Source organism: Gobio gobio (genome assembly GCF_949357685.1).
Source record: "Gobio gobio genome assembly, chromosome: 18".
In the NCBI taxonomy this organism is placed as follows: Eukaryota; Metazoa; Chordata; class Actinopteri; order Cypriniformes; family Gobionidae; genus Gobio; species Gobio gobio.
In genome coordinates, this window is record NC_137111.1 from 9891848 (window position 1) to 9912320 (window position 20473).

At 36.7% G+C, this 20473-nt stretch overlaps 2 protein-coding genes across 4 annotated transcripts in view; one reads left to right on the plus strand and one right to left on the minus strand.

The window, feature by feature from the left end:
- Positions 1 to 9075, minus strand: part of phf10 (PHD finger protein 10) — a 29599-nt gene extending 20524 nt beyond the window's left edge. Inside the window, exons 1-6 of one of the 2 annotated variants that reach the window (XM_079843581.1) lie at positions 8967 to 9075; positions 8474 to 8580; positions 7045 to 7175; positions 6865 to 6948; positions 5366 to 5508; positions 1690 to 1839 (exon numbers count right to left, since the gene is read on the minus strand). In XM_079843581.1, the coding sequence (XP_079699707.1) occupies positions 1690 to 1839; positions 5366 to 5508; positions 6865 to 6948; positions 7045 to 7175; positions 8474 to 8580; positions 8967 to 9035 (684 nt within the window). In that variant the 5' untranslated portion in view covers positions 9036 to 9075. The remainder of the gene's footprint in view (positions 1 to 1689; positions 1840 to 5365; positions 5509 to 6864; positions 6949 to 7044; positions 7176 to 8473; positions 8581 to 8966) is intronic. The other variant, XM_079843580.1, reaches the window with a different exon arrangement.
- An 828-nt stretch (positions 9076 to 9903) lies between these two features.
- The window catches only part of actr2b (actin related protein 2b), a 34468-nt gene continuing 23898 nt past the window's right edge, over positions 9904 to 20473 (plus strand). The window contains exons 1-3 of one of the 2 annotated variants that reach the window (XM_079843162.1): positions 9904 to 10052; positions 19929 to 20039; positions 20253 to 20267. In XM_079843162.1, coding sequence (XP_079699288.1) covers positions 10005 to 10052; positions 19929 to 20039; positions 20253 to 20267 — 174 coding nt within the window. In that variant the 5' untranslated portion in view covers positions 9904 to 10004. The remainder of the gene's footprint in view (positions 10053 to 19928; positions 20040 to 20252; positions 20268 to 20473) is intronic. The other variant, XM_079843163.1, reaches the window with a different exon arrangement.

Genomic DNA, 20473 nt, shown 5'->3' on the forward strand with positions numbered 1-20473 from the left:
CCTAATAGAAACCAGGGACAGGATTTCCCCTTCCCATCATGCTTTGCACAGGACTGGATACGGAGAGTTAAAGGGTTAGTTCACCCAAAAATGAAAATTCTGTCATTAATTACTCACCCTCATGTCGTTGGACACCCGTAAGACCTCCGTTCATATTCGGAACACAAATGAAGATATTTTAGTTGAAAGCTGATGGCTGAGAAAGGCTTCACACAGGCCTCCATTGGCATTCAGTACATTGACACTTCCAAGATCCATGAAAGGCACTTAAAACGTCGTTACAAAGTCTATCTCACCACAGTGGCTCTACAATCATCATACAATGCGACGACAATAGTTTTTGTGCGCAAAAAAAAAATCAAAATAACACCTTTATCCAACTTGTTCTCGACTTCCGTGTGTGCCTCCACGACGCATGCGCGAGAATATGACGCAGATCCGGCGTTCGGACACATGACCCAGAAGCGATTTGTTTACGAGCAGAGGAAGACGCGCGTGTCTAAGCTGTTGGATTCTACATTGATCGTGCTTTAGGTCTCGGCGTAGTGCTCAAAATGGGGCTTAAGTGTGTATTTCATCGATTCCCGAACACCGGCGCTACGTCATATTCTCGCGCATGCGTCGTGGAGGCACACACGGAAGTTGAGAACAAGTTGGATAAAGGTGTTATTTTGATTTTTTTTTGCGCACAAAAACTATTGTCGTCGCATTGTATGATTATTGTAGAGCCACTGTGGTGAGATAGACTTTGTAACGACGTTTTAAGTGCCTTTCATGGATCTTGGAAGTGTCAATGTACTGAATGCCAATGGAGGCCTGTGTGAAGCCTTTCTCAGCCATCAGCTTTCAACTAAAATATCTTCATTTGTGTTCCGAATATGAACGGAGGTCTTACGGGTGTCGAACGACATGAGGGTGAGTAATTAATGACAGAATTTTCATTTTTGGGTGAACTAACCCTTTAATGTTGAAATAAAAATGTTATTATATGCGTTCTCTCATCAAGATGCTTAATGTTCTTTTATTTTTATATTTAAAAGAGATTCTGGTATGTTGGTGTTTTTGGAGGTTACCATTGTGGTGAAGTGTAGAGCATGTGCTTGGGGTGAGGACCTGCTAATAACAATTAAAGTTGTTTTAATAATTAAAAAAAAAAAACTACTTTGGGCATACCATGGATGTAACAAAACCATCTTCTGGCTAGCCAATAAGATTTTGTAAAACGCTTTCTTGTTAGACAACATTTGTAAATGTTGTACAAATTGTATTTCACCAAAATAAAAAATAATCAGTTAAACTGGATTACTCATTATGGTTTTTGTTTGATATTCATTTTAGAAAAATGTAACTTAATAGTTTTGGACAAAATTAAGAATGTTAACCTGATTTAACTACATGTCATTGAATTAACCTTATATATTAAAAACTTAAGTTTCCTGAAATAAACAATGTTAATTGAATTCAACATAACCCAGTTACGTGGAACCCGTTGACAAAAAGTTAAGTAAAATCCAATGTATAATTTTTTTTATAATTTAAGTCACAATCACGTTGCATTGTTATCTGTGCCAAGGACATTGTTTGGTAATTGCTGGATGCTTCTATTTGTGGATCGAAATGAAGCTGTTTTATATGCATTTTACACACCACAGTACACAAAGATTATCAAAGAACATGAGCACATCTTACATGTGTTTGAAGGTCAAAATAAGCCCTTCTCTCTTCCATCCGCTCTCGGTTGAAATTACTGTTGAATTCAGCAGCTTTTTTAGCCGCTTTCTTTATGTATTCTGGCACTTTACTTGCTTCAACTTTTTGAGGATTCTGTTGCTGCATTTGCTAAAGAGAAAAAAAGTCACACCATTAGCACCCACAGATTTAATTACAACATTATTGCTGCAAACAAGGATATACCAGTATACATGTTTTTAAACAAAGTCACTTATGCTCAACAAGGCTGCATTTATTTGATCAAAAAGAGTAAAAACTGTATTCTTGTGAAATATTATTACAATTAAAAATCACTGTTTTCTATTTGAATATACTGCATTTTGAAATGTACTTTGTTTCTGTGATCAAAGCTGAATTTTCATCATCACTACTCCAGTCTTGAGTGTCAAATGATCCTTCAGAAATCATTCTAATACGCTGAATTGCTGCTCAACCATAAGCCGCGTTTCCACCGCAGGAACTTTCCCCAGGAACTAGGGACTTTGGGGTGATACTCTGTGTGTTTCGACCGCAGGAACCAGGGTCTAAATGAAGTTCCGGGTAAGTATTTCCCCCTCCAAATGGCCCTGCTCGTGAGGTAGTACTTTTTAAAAGTTCAGGAACTTTCGGGGGTGGGACTTGGGCGCTGAACATGCTGATTGGTTGAGCTCACGCAGCATTTCATTTCAACCAGCATTTTAAAAAGTCTTTTGCGAGGTTCATTCTGCGTTCAGTAAATATCAGTCTTGCTCTTTCGGTCCAATGGCGCGCGTTGTCTCAGCCATCTCACAGTCAATGTCCGTAATAGCTGATAATAACATACGTTGTCTTATTTTAAATCTGGCTTTACGAGCTTTCAGAATACACTTTAGTATCAGTGCTCGTCTCTTTTCCGCCGTTTTGTTAATTACCTCGTTAGTAAACCAATACATAACTAACAAAAGCAGCGCTGCTTGAATCTCCTCCATACTTGTTATATTGTTGCAGACAGTATCGCATAAAAATGATTACTGTCCGTCGCTGACTGGGAGGAGAAGTCGCGCGCAGTCCCACGTCTCTGGACTAATTTGCCTAATCTTCATGGTACTTTAGACCGTAGTGGAAACGCAGACAGTAGCAGGTCTGGGGGTAAAAAAGTTCCAATTAAAAAAGACCCTGGAACAAATTTTTACGGGTAATTTCGGTGGAAACGGGGCTATAGACTGTAAAAAAATATGGACGTAGTGTCCATGACGTCACCCATAGGTTTCTTAAGAGCGTTTCTGAAGCCTAAAGTGTTGCCATCTTGGCAGCGCGTCACCACGCGTCACTCCCGGATAACAGAAAATGGGCAAAGATGAGCTAACAGGGGGAGTGGGTGGAGCTAACAGACAGCAGACAAATGGCTAGTAGTGACAGCAGCGGCAATCCACCTGTCACTCAAGTGACCACGCCCTTAATTATGCAGAACTTTAAGGCTTAATATAATTTAAACTAATTAGTTATAATATAGTTATTAAATAATATAGAATATAGTTCTTCTTATTATCAATATTGAAAACAGTTTTACTGTGTAATATTTGTGGAAACTGTGACGTTTTCAAGCTATCAGGATTTGTTTATGAATAAACCAAAGTAAAAAGTCGGCTACTTGCACAACTACTTCTGCATTGCACTTATTATGGCTTGTTGATTACAGTTGATTAAAACAATGAATCATGTTCTCTGTATTAACATGAATATTGAACCTGCTGAAACTTTCCTATATATTTTCTTTTCCAAATGCGTTGTGTGAATAATACATACATTTCCTACTAACCTGCAGCAATGTATTGCTCATTTTCTCATTAACAGTGCTTTTCACATACTGATCATATTTCATACCTGTCGAGTTTCCATGTATAAATGAATTAGACTGGCAAACAGGATTTCCTTGTGTTGCGCTTGTTGTGCTCTTATTCCAGTCATTTAACATTGTTTGAATGAATGCGCTACCTGCCTTAAAGAAATGTAATGATGGCAAACATTTAATAAGTCTTAAACAGTAACACATTGACAGTGCTACTACTATGAACATGAATTAAGAATTGTGCCATAATCATACTCACGTAAATGATACGCAACGAAATGACTGTCAATGTTTAAAGGGGTCATGAACTGAGAATTAAAGTTTTCGTTGATCTTTTGACAGTTGAGAGGTTATATAATATACTTTAGAAATATTCAAGATTCAAAACTTGCTTGTTATTTGAAAAACAGCTTTTACTGAAACCCAAGGCTAGAAAACGACAGGATCTGAAACAACAGGATTTCACAGTAGATTATTTGGTAATTCAATTGCAATTTCCGCGCAGGCTTTGCAAACAGACTCGACAGTAATGCGACATGTAAGTAACCGTATTAAATCTAATGCCTGATCTGTGACCAGTGATTTAGGTGTAATTATTCAAGTTCAGACAGATTTCTTAGAGTTCAATATTGTTTATGCATCAGTAAATCAAGCCAGTGACTAAATTATCAACTTTTATAATTGGTGCACCGAAACACTGCTTCATGAAGCTACGGAGTGTTATGAATCAGTGTGTCGAATCATGACTCGGATTGCCTATCAAACCGCCAAACTGCTGAAATCACATGACTTTGGCGCTCCGAATCATGATTCGACGTGCTGATTCATCTCGCTCCGAAGCTTCATGATGCTGTGTTTTGAAATCGGCCATCACTATATAAGTCGCTATTTAGTTTTTCTCGTTGCTTTATAATATTATTATTGAACCATTGTACTCACATGAACTGATTTAATATGTTTTAATGGATCTTGAGAGAGGAAATGTTGGCCATTGCTGGCTACGCAGGCCTCACTGAGCCATCGGATTTCAACACAAATATCTTCATTTGTGTTCTGAAGATGAATGGAGATCTTACGGGTGTGGAACGGCATGAGGGTGAGTAATAAATGACATAATTTTCATTTTTGGGTGAACTAACCCTTTAATTCCACATCAGCTACATAAATTAATCAACTAAACATTCAGGAACGTCCTATCTCATTCTACATGTTGTCACTTCTGAGTCTCTCCCTCATTCTCCGCCTCCAGTTTGAACACAAAAGGCTGAACAGTTTCATGGCATGTCTGCATGAGGTTATCAGATCAGCTAACAGGAGTTGTTGAAGCTCCGCCCCATGAGCAGCAGCTCATTTGCATTTAAAGACACACACAAAAACTCACCCTCAAAAAGTGACAATTTTAACATGCTACAAAAAAAGATCTGTGGGGCATTTTGAGCTAAAACTTCACATACACACTCTACGAACATCTTGTAAAAAGGGGCAAACAACCACCTCTTTAAAAAAAAAATGTAAATAAAGGACCATTCTAATATTATTCATCAAAACATTTCTTCTGCCGTTCTTGAAAATGCCCAGGTTTTTAAAACTTCTTGCAGATACACAGTGGCGTTCAGTCAACTAGGTGGCTATAGCACAACCGGAAGCTAGCGAGCCGTACTATTTGAAAACAAAACTAATTTGCAAGTAGTCCATTGAAATATATTTTTTTCTGTAAAAACTTCAAGGTTACTCTTGATCAATTTAATGCATCCTTGCTGAACAAATGTATTCATTAATTTAAATAAATAAAATATATATATAAGTACAAATAAAAGTGTTACTCACTGCACTAAGAGTGCTCACAGAGTACTCCTTAGTTATCCTCTGCCGCTCTCGCTCCTGTAGTATGACGGAGTACTCGGCATGCTTGGCTGGGTACTCCTTAATCATCAAATCAATAACTTCATCACTGCGCAAAGCAGTCAGACCTAGGGAAAAGGGCAATGTCAATAAAGGATTCTCGCATTTAGCCTTAGACTAAGCTGATACAGTGAACTTATTACTATTATTTGTATTATTACTACTACATCACAGTAAGCTACACATCAAGGCTAAAAAGGTGTTGAGCAAATTATGAATTAAATCACTGTGTTGGAAAACTAAACCATCCAAGTTTGAGTTTGTGTATTGACATTCAATCAAATATTTTCAGGGCAAGAATAAAGTTACCTGTAGGGTTGCAAGGCTGGAAACTTTCCATGAGAATTAACGGGAATTAGTAAAATGGCAGGTTATCCTATAACTGGAAACTTAAATGTAGTTGAAGAAAAGTCTTGGTTATACAACCAGATTTAATGCACTCTACACATTCCTCCATAACATGCACAATTGATCAAAAATACAGAAGAAAACAGTGATATTGTGAAATATTATTACAATTGAAAATTAAATAATATACTTTAAAATATAATTTATTTCTGTAATGCAAAGCTTAATTTTAATCAGCCCTTCGGAAATCATTCTTATATGATTTATTATCAATGTTGGAAACAGTTGTGCTGCTTAATTTTTGTATAACTAATATTTTTTTCAGGATTCTTTGATGAATAAAAAGTTTAAAAAAGAACAGCATTTATTTCAAATAGAAATCTTTGGTAACAATATAGGCCTGCACTACCGTTCAAAAGTTTGGGGTCAGTAATTTTTTTACTTTCTTTTTTTTGTTGTTGAAAAAAATTTATACTTTTATTCAGCATGAATGTGTTAAATTGATCAAATGTTTTGGTAAATACTTATATTGTTAGAAAAGATTTCTATTTTGAATAAATGCTGTTCTTTTTAACTTTTTATTTATGAGCGAATCCTGAAAAAGTTTCCAAAAAAATATTAAGCAGCACAATTGTTTCCAACATTGATAATAAATCAAAATATTAGAATGATTTCTGAAGGGTCATGTGACACTGAAATAAATACCATGAATAACAATTGCTGCAATAAAAATATTTTTATTTTACATTTACTAAATTAGAAGTAATCAATTGGAAAATATATCAATATGCAAAGAAAAACATATCCGCTTATGACCAAATAAAATTATTATATTTATGTTTGTATATGATAGTTTATATAAATTTCCCTAAATTTTCAATTAATTCCATCAATTCCTGTAAAGTTTACAAATTGGAATATTTCCAAAATTCCCCAGATTAAGTTCCTGTGGAAAGTTTCCGGAAAGTTCCGCCCCTTTGCAACCCTAGTTACCCGTTGTCAATTTTAAAATATATTACATTTTTCTGTTAAAAAAATAAATTGAAATGACAAAGCCTGAATTATTAAAATCTTACCCAGTGTACATTGTGTTTCCGTAATGACATTCTGCTCTCTCAGATAAAGTTTTTCTTTGTGAGACAGGTCTCTTCTTTCCAAATCTGGTATTAAGTTAAAAATGTAAAAAAGTGTTATACGTAATAACATGAAAACTTTTCAACTCAATTTTCCCTGCTGACAGTTATAGAGGATCATACCTGGATATTTCCGTTTGAATGACGTGACTCCCAAGTACTCGCTCACTTGTTCTTGTAACATATAATACTCCCCAGTGTCATCCGGAGGCCATTTGTATTCTGTCAGGTTTTCCGCAGGGAAGTATGTCGGTCTGTAATAAAACAGAAAGGCTCAATACACAAAGTAACACCGGGCCAGAATATTGAGTAAAAATTGGTTTTGGCCAGCTAGTAAGCAACCAACAGGTGCAGTTTCATAGAAATACGATATTATAAATAAAATATGATGGTACAAGATAAAACAGCTAAATAATTCAATTGTCATGGTGAAGGAATATCATTTTAATAAAAAAAATAAATCAATAAAGTTTCATAGTTCATAAGAAATATTTCTAGATAAATTATCTTAACCCTCACATTGTGTTCTGGTCAATTTGACCCAAAGAGGATTTTCTTTTTCCCAAAAATGCTGGTTAAAAGGGATAGTTCACCCAAAAATTTAAATTATCCCATGATTTACTCGCCCTCAAGTCATCCTAGGTGTATATGACATTCTTCTTTCAGACGAACACAATCAGACAGAATAGAAAACTGTTCTGGCTCTTCCAAGCTTTATAATGGCAGCCCAAAAAAAAGTGCATGCCATCCATTATATAACTGCTCCACACGGCTCCAGGGCTTAATAAAGGCTTTAGAAGTGAATCGATGGGTTTGTGTAAGAAAAATATCCATATTTAAAACTTTATAAAGTAAAATATTTCGCTTCTGCCGGACCGCCTTCTGTGTTCATCTTACGAAAAAGCGTAGCTGGCGTGATGATGACGTCAGACGTAGCGTAAGCATTTTGAACTGCGAGAGGCTTTACACTTTCTGTGTACGTTGAATAAGGAAGGTGGTCAGGCAGTAGCTAGATATTTTACTTTACATATGAATTCATACTGAATCAAGATCGAAATCGATATTTGTGCCCATCGTCTCATAAGCTAATGCTGACTTTAGGCATCTACGGTGTAAATCAACCAGTTAGCTATGGTGTTGTGGCACATGCATTATGCAAGTTATATACATTTTATGTAACTTATTTTGCCACACAATATATTGCGTTTTTTTTAAACTAAAACTAGACTAAAAATGACGAGACTTTTAGTCGACTAAAACTTGACTAACAAAAAAAGATATGTGAATGACTAAATATGACTAAAACTAACAAGGACATTTGGCACAAGACTAAGACTAAATTATAAATAGGTGACAAAATTAACACTAGTCTCTATAATTTTGTTTACATTTGCTATTCCTTATTCAAACTTGACCTCCGACATAATCATTGTTTGTCTGCTTGAAACTCATTGCATCTCCAACCAAACAACAACAACAGCAAAAATGTGCCATCGCCGCTGGCCAGGTTTAACAGAAACACCTGTGATGGTGTGTCAGATGTGCGGCTCACCCCAGCTCATGGTTGGACGTGTCACAGCTCCGGGAACTGTCCCCTGAGCCCATCCTGCGTCTCTTGGGGGCTTGACTACCATCACTGGAATTCTCCTCAATGTCATCCTGTTTGAAGAGACATAAATAAGATTCTGTCAAGGACATTTCTGAATTCGCCATTGTGATTAATAAATAATATGTTTAGCTGCGCTACCTAAAATCATACTATATGACCGTAATAAATTATTATTGACTGTCCAAAACCATCTAAATGAAACATATGGAGTCCTTTCATGTGTTTTAATTTCTTTTAGATTAGAAGTATTACTCTGAGCATCATCTATGTCTTTAGCTCTCTCGGCTAATACAGGCTAATAGTAAATAAACAAAGGCGACAGTGGCTCGCGTTCAAGTTTTAATGGACGCAGTAACAGCATAGATGTGTGCCTTATATTCTGCAATGTTATAACTGCCGTCTGTGCAACAAGATGTAGCCGTAAACACCCACAAACCTTCACAGACTGCGTCCCAGGAGTCGCAGGATTGCTATCGCACGGTCTCGGCGACAGAACAGCTGCCATGTTGATGTTCTGCTAATGAAAGAGTGTCGCATTTCCGACTGGAAACGAGGAACACGAGGAAGTGTTCCGACCTCAACACACAAAAAGCACCGTGCAAATACTTTTTATATCGAGAAAAAAAAGTAATCTTATTTACATTTTATACACTTTTCATAGGAACAATTTATACTTAATTTATTAGCAATATTTGTTATGATTTATTTAGACACAATTTAAAACACAAAAGGCTAGATTTTTCCAATTCTGTGGTTTAATTGTCTTAATAACGTTTAGCTTTATTTGATGTATTAATAATTTCATGTACAATACACTTTAAACTTACAGCTGGGGTAAAATCCACATTAATGAATAATATATTTTATGAAAATAACAATTATTTATAACAAACGTTTCAACGATTCAATTTATTTTGAGAGTTGAGTACCTTCCTTGGCCATATAACATTTGGGTTAAATTGGCCTTATTGTTTATTTGAAATCTTTTAATAAATACTGTTTGCGCTTAATTTTGCCATAAATGTCTATTGATGTCTATATGTTTAGATATAGATTTATAAAGTGTGTGTGTGTACTGTATCTCTAGAGTAGAAGTTATCAATAATTGTAACCTAAAGGCATTCTTGATTAATGCCAAGACATTACAGAGGAAAAGTGACAAATTATGTTACATACCGTATATAGAGTTTACTGCAATAAAATGTAAATATCTTATAATTACTATAAGAATGACAGTTTACTGGGTTTACTGCTATATGAATGACACCTCAACTGTCCAATCGTAGGCCGGTTGGAAAGTCTTACTAGCCAATTGGGACGCAGGAGGCGGGGCATTAAAAAAAAAACAGGCCGATCTGCTCGCGCGAGTCTCTGGATGGAACAGGAAGTGAAACCAGCTCCAGCTGCCGCTGAGTGCGAGAAGCACTTTGTTCAGAAACTTCGGCTGCCTCTGACGGCTCCGGGGCTTTAAAAGATGGACAGCCAAGGACGAAAAGTGGTGGTTTGTGATAACGGAACAGGGGTACGTTCGCAACTCTAACACCTGGCATTTATTTGTTGGCTCGTTTAGCTGTTGACTAAAGTTAAATGAGAGTGAGGCAGACAGACCTCTAACAGGAAGTCGCGAAAGCTTAGCGCAGCTATAAGGAATGTCTGACAGCTGCCCTCATATTCTTCTCTTATCCGACTGTGAAGTGATTTATGTTCTTATTACACACTGTGCATTAAATGCTAGTAGCACAGTTGCTGTGAAATGTGGGGTGATTTGCGTATATGATCCTGATATATCACTACACAATATAAACACAGTGATCATTTCGTATCTGGGTCGGTTGCATGACCAAACCCCGAGGGCTCAATCCTGCAGTTATCTCAGCCTGCTAGCTTGCTCCAATTATTGCTATCATAACATTAACTGAGATTAATTTTCGTTACAATGGCTACAATCTATGTTCCCATCCACTGCCTGTTATGGTCATCCACTTGCTTTGATAACGCTTTGCATATTGCAACACTTGAGATGCTACTTCCTCTTGCGCCTTTCGGTGTAAACGAGTTTCACTAACGTTGTGGAAGATCTTGGTAGATCGTAAACACAATAGAATTGATGCCTCAAATAATTTGCCCTGGAATTTGGGGGCGTGGTCGTGTATCCTGACCTCATAGTTGGCCAGTGAGTGAGTGGTCAGAATCTGATCTGGAAATAATGTGATCAAGGAATATTTTAGAAGTGTATTTTCAGCAAATACTAAAAGTGGTTGGGTCAGGGCGGCCAATGAAACGAAGAGCCGTGATGAGTCAGAAGGAAGTGATGTCACCTGTTAAAACCACAGCATGCTCAGAGAAAGCAGCAGTTGTTTGGTTGACCAATAAATGAGCCTGAAAGCCTTCAGACCATTTTTGGAATGGTGTTAATATGAGAGACAAATGAAATGAGTTTTATGCAGCTTGTTTGTTGGCGATGATTCACATACCATCAGGGAAGGATGAAACCAAACTTGAATTTGCGACCCGTGCTGGCTAAATTAATGAGTTATTCTTATTTGAATTCTCTATTTTTTAAAAAAAACTTCAAAACGATGTTTGATTTGTTTGAATCGGACAAATGACTAAGCTGCACTTTAGAGTCGAATTTGAGAAAATCTAGTTAAAGTTTTTAAACCTAGCAACCATACCTTAACATCCCTGGTCATAACACCAAATTCGGCACACACCAAGGCAAAACCAACCAAATATCTAAAGGAAAAATATATATCCGACTTCATATAATTCCTTGATACACTCAACAAACAAAAAAAACCTGTTGAACAAACTTAATTAAATTAAAGCTACACTGTAACTTTTTTAGTTTATTCTTACCTAAAAACACTTGGTTCTTTCAAAAACATATCTGCTCATTAATGTATATTTACTTCTTTCAAGTAATAAAGTAGTGATGCACCGATCATGATTTTACATGGCTGATTCCGATACCGATTTTTTTCAAGAAAACTGGCCGATTCCGATACCGATTTCCGATTTTTGTAATGAAGTAATGAAAGTATACATGAACAAGATGTTTATTTGGTATTTAACAGGCTAAATTGGCTTTTGGCTAATGAAAACAAGTCCGCAATCTGAAATTAACAGAAAATTGAATTGGAAATTAAAAGGCAGAAAGGTGAAATTAAAGGCAACAACTGCATATTCTGCAATCCAAACAAAGATGTTACTTAAATCAGCATTTGTTTTTAAATTCAGTGTAAAGAAAAAAAGTCTTTACCAGTGAAATTCAATAAAACCAAAGTATATAATTGTTCCAAAATGTTAAATCAAATAATGTTTAGTGCAACGAAAAAAACTAAGATGCTACAGCAGGTGCCTTTTAAATCAAATTAAGTCAATGTAATTTTAAGGTAAAATAAAAGGTAACACTTTAGAATAATGGTCATTAGTTAACATTAGTTAATGTATTAACTAACATGAACTAACTATGAGCAGTACATTTGTTACTGTATTTGTTCATCTTTGTTAACGTTAGTTAATATAAATACAGCTGTTCATGGTTTGTTCATGTTAGTTCACAGTGCATGAACTAATGTTAACAAGATTTGAATAATGCAGTTCTCTCTCATTAGTAAATGTTGAAATTAACATTAACAAAGATTAATAAATGCTTTATAAGTGCAGTTCATAATTAGTTAATGTTAACTAATGTAGTTAACTAATGTTAACTAATGACCATTATTCTAAAGTGTTACCAAATATAAATGATGATCCTATAAGCTACAGAACTGATAGTAGGCTATTTCATTTCTAAAATGCATGCATGTTCTTCTTTAGGCTACAAAAAGAAGTATTTCGGCTTTTTCACAAGTTAGTCTGTTTCGTTCTCATCCCGATCCAACACGTGAGAATCTGAGCAGAACAAACGCTCACTATCTACACTTGTGCAGGGCGGAGAGGTAAGCTCGCGCAGGAAAGCGGCTCTTCATTCCCTTCAGCGTATCTCGTCTCTCCCCCGGTCTCCAGGTTCTGTTTGTAACACACAAGTGACATGTTCGCGAATGATTGCAATATAGGCGTATGTGCACGCGGGCGCACTTCCGGATAAATCGGCAGAAAAATACAAAGAAACCGGCCGGTTGCCGATCGCGCGCTAGAAGCAAAAACCGGCCGGTTCCGGTTTTTGGCCGGTCAACCGGTGCATCCCTATAATAAAGTATTCTCATAAGTTTATAATATGCCATTGAAAATACATACGGGTGAGGGGTTCGAATGCCGGTCGCCATGTTGCCCCTCCATCTTGAAAGTACATTAGCCAAAGAGGGACATACCCGTAAATTCAAGCTGCGCCTTTCGCGTTTTAACACTCGATGGCACCGTGTCGAATGTGGACGAGGTCGAACTGGAAGCCATGTTAATCTTGGACTAAAGGAGTTAAAACGAAATCGGAATTGAGAGGAAGAGAATCTAATATTCACTGGATGGTCATATACCTTTTCACCACTAGATGGGGGAAAATATCACACAGTGTAGCTTTAAAGGGGCTATATGCAACTTTTTCCCCAAAATTAACGTAACAATAGCCTTTTTATTTTACCATTTATGACTCCAACATCTCCTGATGAGCATACTGACACCTTGTCCGCTCACAGTGGGTGCACCTATAAGCCTGTATCCTATTTTTCCTATTTTCTGTCGGGTCAGATTTTTCCCGCGCTGTCTGCGGATGTGACGTCACCACCGCTGCGACAGCGAGCAGAAAGTAAGAGCAGTTCTGTTTTTTGGCCACAGGTGTCAGTCGCGAGTTTAAATTTCAGAAAAACGCATATAGCCCCTTTAAGGAAAACTTTTCCAGGAAATTTAATTACATTTTTCCAACAAAATCTAATACGAGTTTGAAATTATTTGTTGTAATCTTGATTATCTTAAATTAATTTAGTCAAGACTACTAAAAAAATGGTGTCATTCCAACTAGATAAAGTTTAGTGCTTCGGTTGTGAGTAGCTGCCGTACACACACACACACACACACACACACACACACACACACACACACACACACACACACACACACACACACACACACACACACACACACACACACACACACACGTTCCAAGATTGTTTGAGAGTGGTAGATCTGATGAACATATGTAGACTGCGGGAACTGAATCAAACTCTATTTCTATAACAACTGATAACCAATACAACACTTGTTCACACGCTAAGTGAAGTGTGAAATTTTTGTAGCATGCGAGTATCGTTAAAGTATAACACTTAGAGAACTGACTTATTTCACATAGCCACCCACAACCTAACCACAAGGTCTACACTTCACGACAATGGTAAAAATCAACATAACATAAACTCTTTTAAATATTAAATATAACTGAACACCAAACTTTAACAGGTCTTTCCCTTTACTAAAAAAACACATTGAACAGCACTCAATTTCAACATTTACTCTCCTTATCTATCCCTATGCAAAGCATGCTGGGAACTAGACGTACACTGCACATATCAGTCAGCACAACAGAAATGATTCGTATAGTCCCAACACAAATGGTTTAGGTTAATTTAAAATGTTACAAATTTAATTTCATTTAACATAATAAAACTTGGTGCAAATAGCAATTAAGTTAAAAACTAAATATTTGTGTTGTTCCAGCTTATTTTATTTTAATAAACTGAGAAAATAGCCAGTGGTGTAAAGTAATGAATTACAAATACTCTCGTTACTGTGTGAGTAGTTTTTCTCAGGATTTGTACTTTATTAAGTAGTTTAAAAACAGTGTACATTTACTTTTACTTGAGTACATTTTAAGTGCTGTATCGGTACTTTTACTGCCCTATTTTCCCTAAACCTGCCGTCGCTACATTAAATTGTTATTTTTTTCCTGTCATCCTGATTGGCTTAGGCCAGGGGTGTCCAAACTTTTTTTAAAGGGGGCCAGATTCGATGTTGTGGACACACCCGGGGGCCAATTCCCTTTCTATTATATATAGCCTATAGCATATATAGCCATATATATATATATATATGGAAATCAAAATGAATTGAGTTTTTCCTTAAAACAAGCAAAATTATCTGCCAATGGGGTAAGAAAAATAATCTTGTTTCGGTTTGGGACAGAAACAAGAATGCAAACAGAAATAATATTATTTTTCTTACCCCATTGGCAGATAAATATGCCTGTTTTAAGCAAAAACTCACTTCAGTTTCATTTTATTTTCCAGAAAAAAATATCTTATGACATTTAACTTATCTAGTAAATGCATCTTGATTTAAGATTTTTTTTATATATATATATTTAGACTAGAAACCAGACAAAAATACAAAATAAGAGTATTTTTTGCAGTGCACACATGGCACCTCACTGCATGGTAAAAAGTAAAAAAATATGATTTCTATATCTAGAATGGCTTTATGGTATTTAGTCTATAAACATATAAATACAAATGCACAAAACTTTAAGTTAGTTTATGACAAAAATAGTCTGTAATTTGGCCTTTTTTACTCATTTAATACATGTCATGCATTACAAATTAAATACAATTAGATATTAACCTACATTTCTGACAAATTACCATGGTTACAGTTAGTGTTACCACAGTAAATCCATGATAAATGTTGGTGAATTGTTGTTTGAAAAGTATTCTAACCGTTTCTCCTGATTTGCACGTTAGTGTTGTTGTTAAGTCAGCGCTGTTTAACTGGCTTTAAACGAAATGAAATCACCGAGATATTTGCAGCTTGTAGCTAAGACCTCTGTGGCGAACTCGAACGCTTTTCACAGGCTGTTTAGTGGGCGCGTGATCGACACTCAGCAGGTAAACACATTTGATCAGAGTCAGAGCTTTCTTTTACTGTCTATGGTTCAGAGAGCTTGCGAGTTCCGCTTTTTGGCGCTGCTTCCTTGGCCTTCTAGTATTTTCCACCTTGCGTTGACATCGTGAAACTGCAGGATTTGTAAATGATGCGTGGCGGGCCACATATAATATATTTCAGTGTTTCCCCTACAATATTTTCAGCGCCACTGCAAAATCTTCACATGATCAGTAATATCACGACATTCACTTACACACTGTAAAAGAGAGAGAGAGAGAGAGAGATTGACGATGGCCAGAGAACTAAACAATAATGTAGTCTGCTTACACTTTAGGGCTGTGATATTAATCTTATTTTATTTTCGCTTCCAAGGATTATAAAAATAAGATATGAGGTAAACCTATTATAAACTATGCTCGCGCATCGTCTAGCACAAGGTCCTTCCCTTCATAGCGCGCTGTCATTTCTCCCCAAACGTCAGATTCAGCACAATCTGTGATTGTTGTCAAATGAACTCTCCACTTAGGCTAAATTGCAATGAAAAGCACAATAATCCACGCAATAGACGCTGTTTCCAAGTTCAAGGCGGGTGTGTGTTTGTGTGTGTGTGTGTGCGCGCACGCTGCGAAACCGACTTGCACATATGCTTTGTGTGTGCGACTAAACCATCAAACACACGAAAAAATAGCCTATATATCAAAATGACAGGCTTGGAGAGTATTCACTTAAACACAGTTTAGCTTAAATGGGCGTGACTGCATTCGGTCTTAAAGGGGCAGCATCTAATACACCTGGTGACGATTGAGCCATTAATGTGAATCAAACAACAAAAGACAAAGAGAAAATTACTTGCAGCTCTTGTATGATATGTGATTGTTTTTTTTAACCTTTTTATTAATCATTTATTTGATTAATAAAAAGGTTAAAAAAAACATGTAATAATATTTCACAATATTAGGCTACTGGTTTTTTCCCCCGGTATTTTTGATTAAATAAATGCAGGCTTGATAAGCATGAGATTTTTTCAAAAACATAAAATAGTATCCAAACACTTTTTTTATTTGTATTTTTACATATTGCCCCTTTCTTACATTTGAGCCCTTGCCCCTTAGGACCGTTCTGCACGTCCCTGCAGGTTATTGAAGTAAAATAGGCTATAAGCTAGTCACCTTTTAAACTAATGAAAAGTTTAATTTGGATTTTAATGTTCAAAATGTCTATTTCTATCCACAAAACTTGCCAGAAGTCATGGTTTAAGGGGTTATTTTTAAAAAAAATTCTTCCGGAGGTGCATGCCACCGGACCCCCCGACGCGCGGCTTGGTAACAACCTCCGGCACGTAACAGCACCGCTGCTGGAAAAATTTCTAGGGTAAACACTGTATTTTAATAGACAAGTTGCGGCACCGTTTGAAATTCATCCCCGGGCCGCATTTGGCCCACAGGCCGGACTTTGGACACCCCTGGCTTAGGCGAATAATCAGTCCTGTGACTCTATGCTTCACGCGTGTGACTCCAGTCAAATCAATGATAGCGACCAGCCTAGAGTGAGAGGCACGCACGCTTTATGAAAGGGGGTTGTTGCTGGTTACTGTATGATGACTGAAATCGTGAAATTGCCTTAAACACTTACTTAAAATTGACTGCAGAATATTACATTTTCTAATACACGCACAAATGGTACGTATTCTGTTAGCGCCGCACGAGCTCGCGGTGCCATCTGCTGGAAACACTTCATTTAGCTTGATTGTCTGCCAGGCTTCAGTGCATTAGATTAGGCATTAACCAATCGTTACTGCTCGATTTGTGTCACTTACATCGGTTTCGCTCAACACATTAACCTGCTTTCTGTCGGCTTGTTCAAGTGCATATTTTAATGTAAGGCGTTCTCAAATGAGATCTAACATTTTTGTCCATGTATATAGCAAATAACTTTCATAAAACATCCGATTTATATTTAAATCAGGTTTATTTTTTTAATTGCAAGCAAAAATAATCAGTGGTGAAAATTGTGAGTTACTCGATTCTGATTTCTGAAGTGTATTCTTTTTACAGAGAAAACATCCGTTGAAATTAAAGCAGCACATGCGTCTTGAAAATAAATAACTCTGCTTTTTTTTAATGTAAAATTAAATGTTACCAGATTATTGGTTGCTTTCTCAAATATAGCATGGCTGTATTTTTAGTGCTAGCAGTCAAAAGTAAAACTTGGAGAAATATTCAAATACTGTTGGTGATCTCATGTTTTTTTTTTTGTTCTTACTGAGAATCATCCATAAAAGAGTAAGCTACATTTTTAATTTGCAGGGTATAAGGTGGAATAACATTCATAGCAGACTACTCACTACTCTTGAGTACTTTTAAAAGGGCTACTTTTTTACTCCTACTTTGAGTAGTATTTAGGACCGGTACTTTTACTCTACTTGTTGCACTACATTTTTTGACAAGTAACAGTACTTTTACTTGAGTATGCTTTTTCAGTACTCTTTCCACCACTGCAAATAGCTAGAATAATTTTTTGAGTGTACCACAATTGTTGGATTAACAGTAATTAAACAGACAGCCTATATATTAAGACCTTCTGTACTGCACGGATCTAAACTAATGTCACACATCGGATGTTTTTCCTCAACAGTTAACCAAGTGTTCACTTAAGACATAACAGATAATGTTTGCGTGAATACTCACCATGACAGATTTTTTTGAAGTACTGCAATTCTGACTACTTTAAGACTATTTTTATATATTGGGGGGTTACGGTCCTACTGTCTGGAGTTATGGATAGATAAGTACAGATAAATATCTTAAAACAATATGGGACATTCTCACTAGGGCAGTTGTCTAATAGGAGACAGATCAAGTACTTCATGACACTCACCTTGATTTGTTGTTGCAGCTCATTTGTTGGTGGCCTGAATGATGAATGATGAAGTCAAGAAACTATAAATATGTAAAACAATTAAGAACACATTTATACAAATTTACAGATCATCAAATACTGTATTACAGTGCAGCAGGAGTTAGTCCTAAAACCTGGAAACAAGGAGGCATTTTTGATTTTCCATTTCCATCGTCCTAGAGTCAATCGTTTTTGAATGGGTTTTTGGGTAAATGCCTGAAATAAGGACTGTGGTGAACACAAGCTCAAGATATGTTTATCATTTATTCATAAAATACATATATACATGACAATATACACATCCCAACACATAATGTGTCTTAAGAAAGGCGGTTGCTAACAAGAGGCTAAACTGGACTTTAGAGCATATACACCGATCAGGCATAACATTATGACCCAATATTGTGTTGGTCCCCCTTTTGCTGCCAAAACAGGCCTGACCCGTCGGGGCATGGACTCCACTAGACCCCTGAAGGTGTGCTGTGGTATCTGGCACCAAAATGTTAGCAGCAGATCCTTTAAGTCCTGTAAGTTGTGAGGTGGAGCCTCCATGGATTGGACTTGTTTGTTCAGCACACCATACAGATGCTCGATTGGATTGAGATCTGGGATCTCTGTTTGATTGGACCACACGGGCCAGCCTTCGCTCCCCACGTGCATCAATGAGCCTTGGCCGCCCATGACCGTGTCATCTGTTCACCACTGTTAGTTTCTTGGAGCACTTTTGATAGATACTGACCACTGCAGACCGTGAACACCCCACAAGAGCTTCAGTTTTGGAGATGCTCTGACCCAGTCGTCTAGCCATCACAATTTGGCCCTTGTTAAACTCACTCAAATCCTTACGCTTGCCCATCTTTCCTGCTTCTAACACATCAACTTTGAGGACAAAATGTTCACTTACTGCCTAATATATCCAACCCACTAACAGGTGTCGTGATGAAGAGATAATCAGTCATAATGGGTCAATAGGTCATAATGTTATGCCTGATCTGTGTATATATACGTAGATACCGTCCATTACAAATATGTCATCCTTGTGGCACTCTATTGTAGTATTTTATAAAACGTGTGTTATAGCATTCTAAACGTTATTAAAACCAGGCCTTTTGTCATTGGATATTTAGGAGAAATTCTATGAATCTTTATGAAATTGATACTTTCATCTCGTAATTTTGTTGGTCAAATATTGTAGTGACCATGGGAATAATTTTTTCGGAACACTTTAGATTAAGATCCAATTCTCACTATTAACTGACTATTAACTATGACTTTTGCCTAAATAAAATCCTATTTACTGCTTATTAATAGTTAGTAAGGTAGTTGTTAAGTTTAGGTATTGGGTGGTTGAAAGGAGGGATGTAGAATATGGTCATGCAGAATAAGGCATTAATATGTGCTTTATAAGTACTAATAAACAGCCACTAATATCCTAATATGCATGCTAATAAGCAACTAGTTAATAGTGAGAATTGCAACGTAAACTAAAGTGGTACCATTTTTTTAGTTTGCTGTTAATATATAACATCTGCACCAGCGGACCATATCAATGGCCAACCATCAAGATGTGTTAAAGGCATCAAAAATTCGGTTTTGCTTTGCTGTCTTGTTCTCTCCTGTTTAAATAAGTAGAGGATGAACACAGTATTCTTCATTACTTTTCTCTCTCTACCTCTCAATCCTTTAGTTTGTCAAGTGTGGCTATGCCGGATCCAACTTCCCAGAGCACATCTTCCCAGCATTGGTGGGCAGGCCCATCATCCGATCCTCAACTAAAGTGGGCAACATTGAGATTAAGGTGAGGTCCACACTCTCACACTCATACTCTACTTTCTCCCTGGTCAGATGATCGATTTGCAGTTTGTTAGAGAATACTTTATATTGAAGGATTCTCAAAAGTAATGTTCAAAACCTTTTCAGCTTAGTTGTTTTAAAGAGAGCCTTCATTCTGTCCTGTTTGACCTTCTTTTTATACTTGCACTCTTTCCTCCTGGTTCTTCACATGAAGTAGAATAACAAAAAAATGGTAAGTGCAGCCTGACGTGTGCTCTGTTTAACACTTATCGCCTGCTGAGGAGAGTGTGTTGCACCAAGCACATTTTCAGTGGGGTTGCCGATTATTGATCTTCGATTTCTATTTATTCTTGATTTATTTTGAAGAGTTTCTCATTCCATATAACCAGGTCTGGGTGATATAAACAAAAGAGTATATCTCTTTTTACAATATATTCG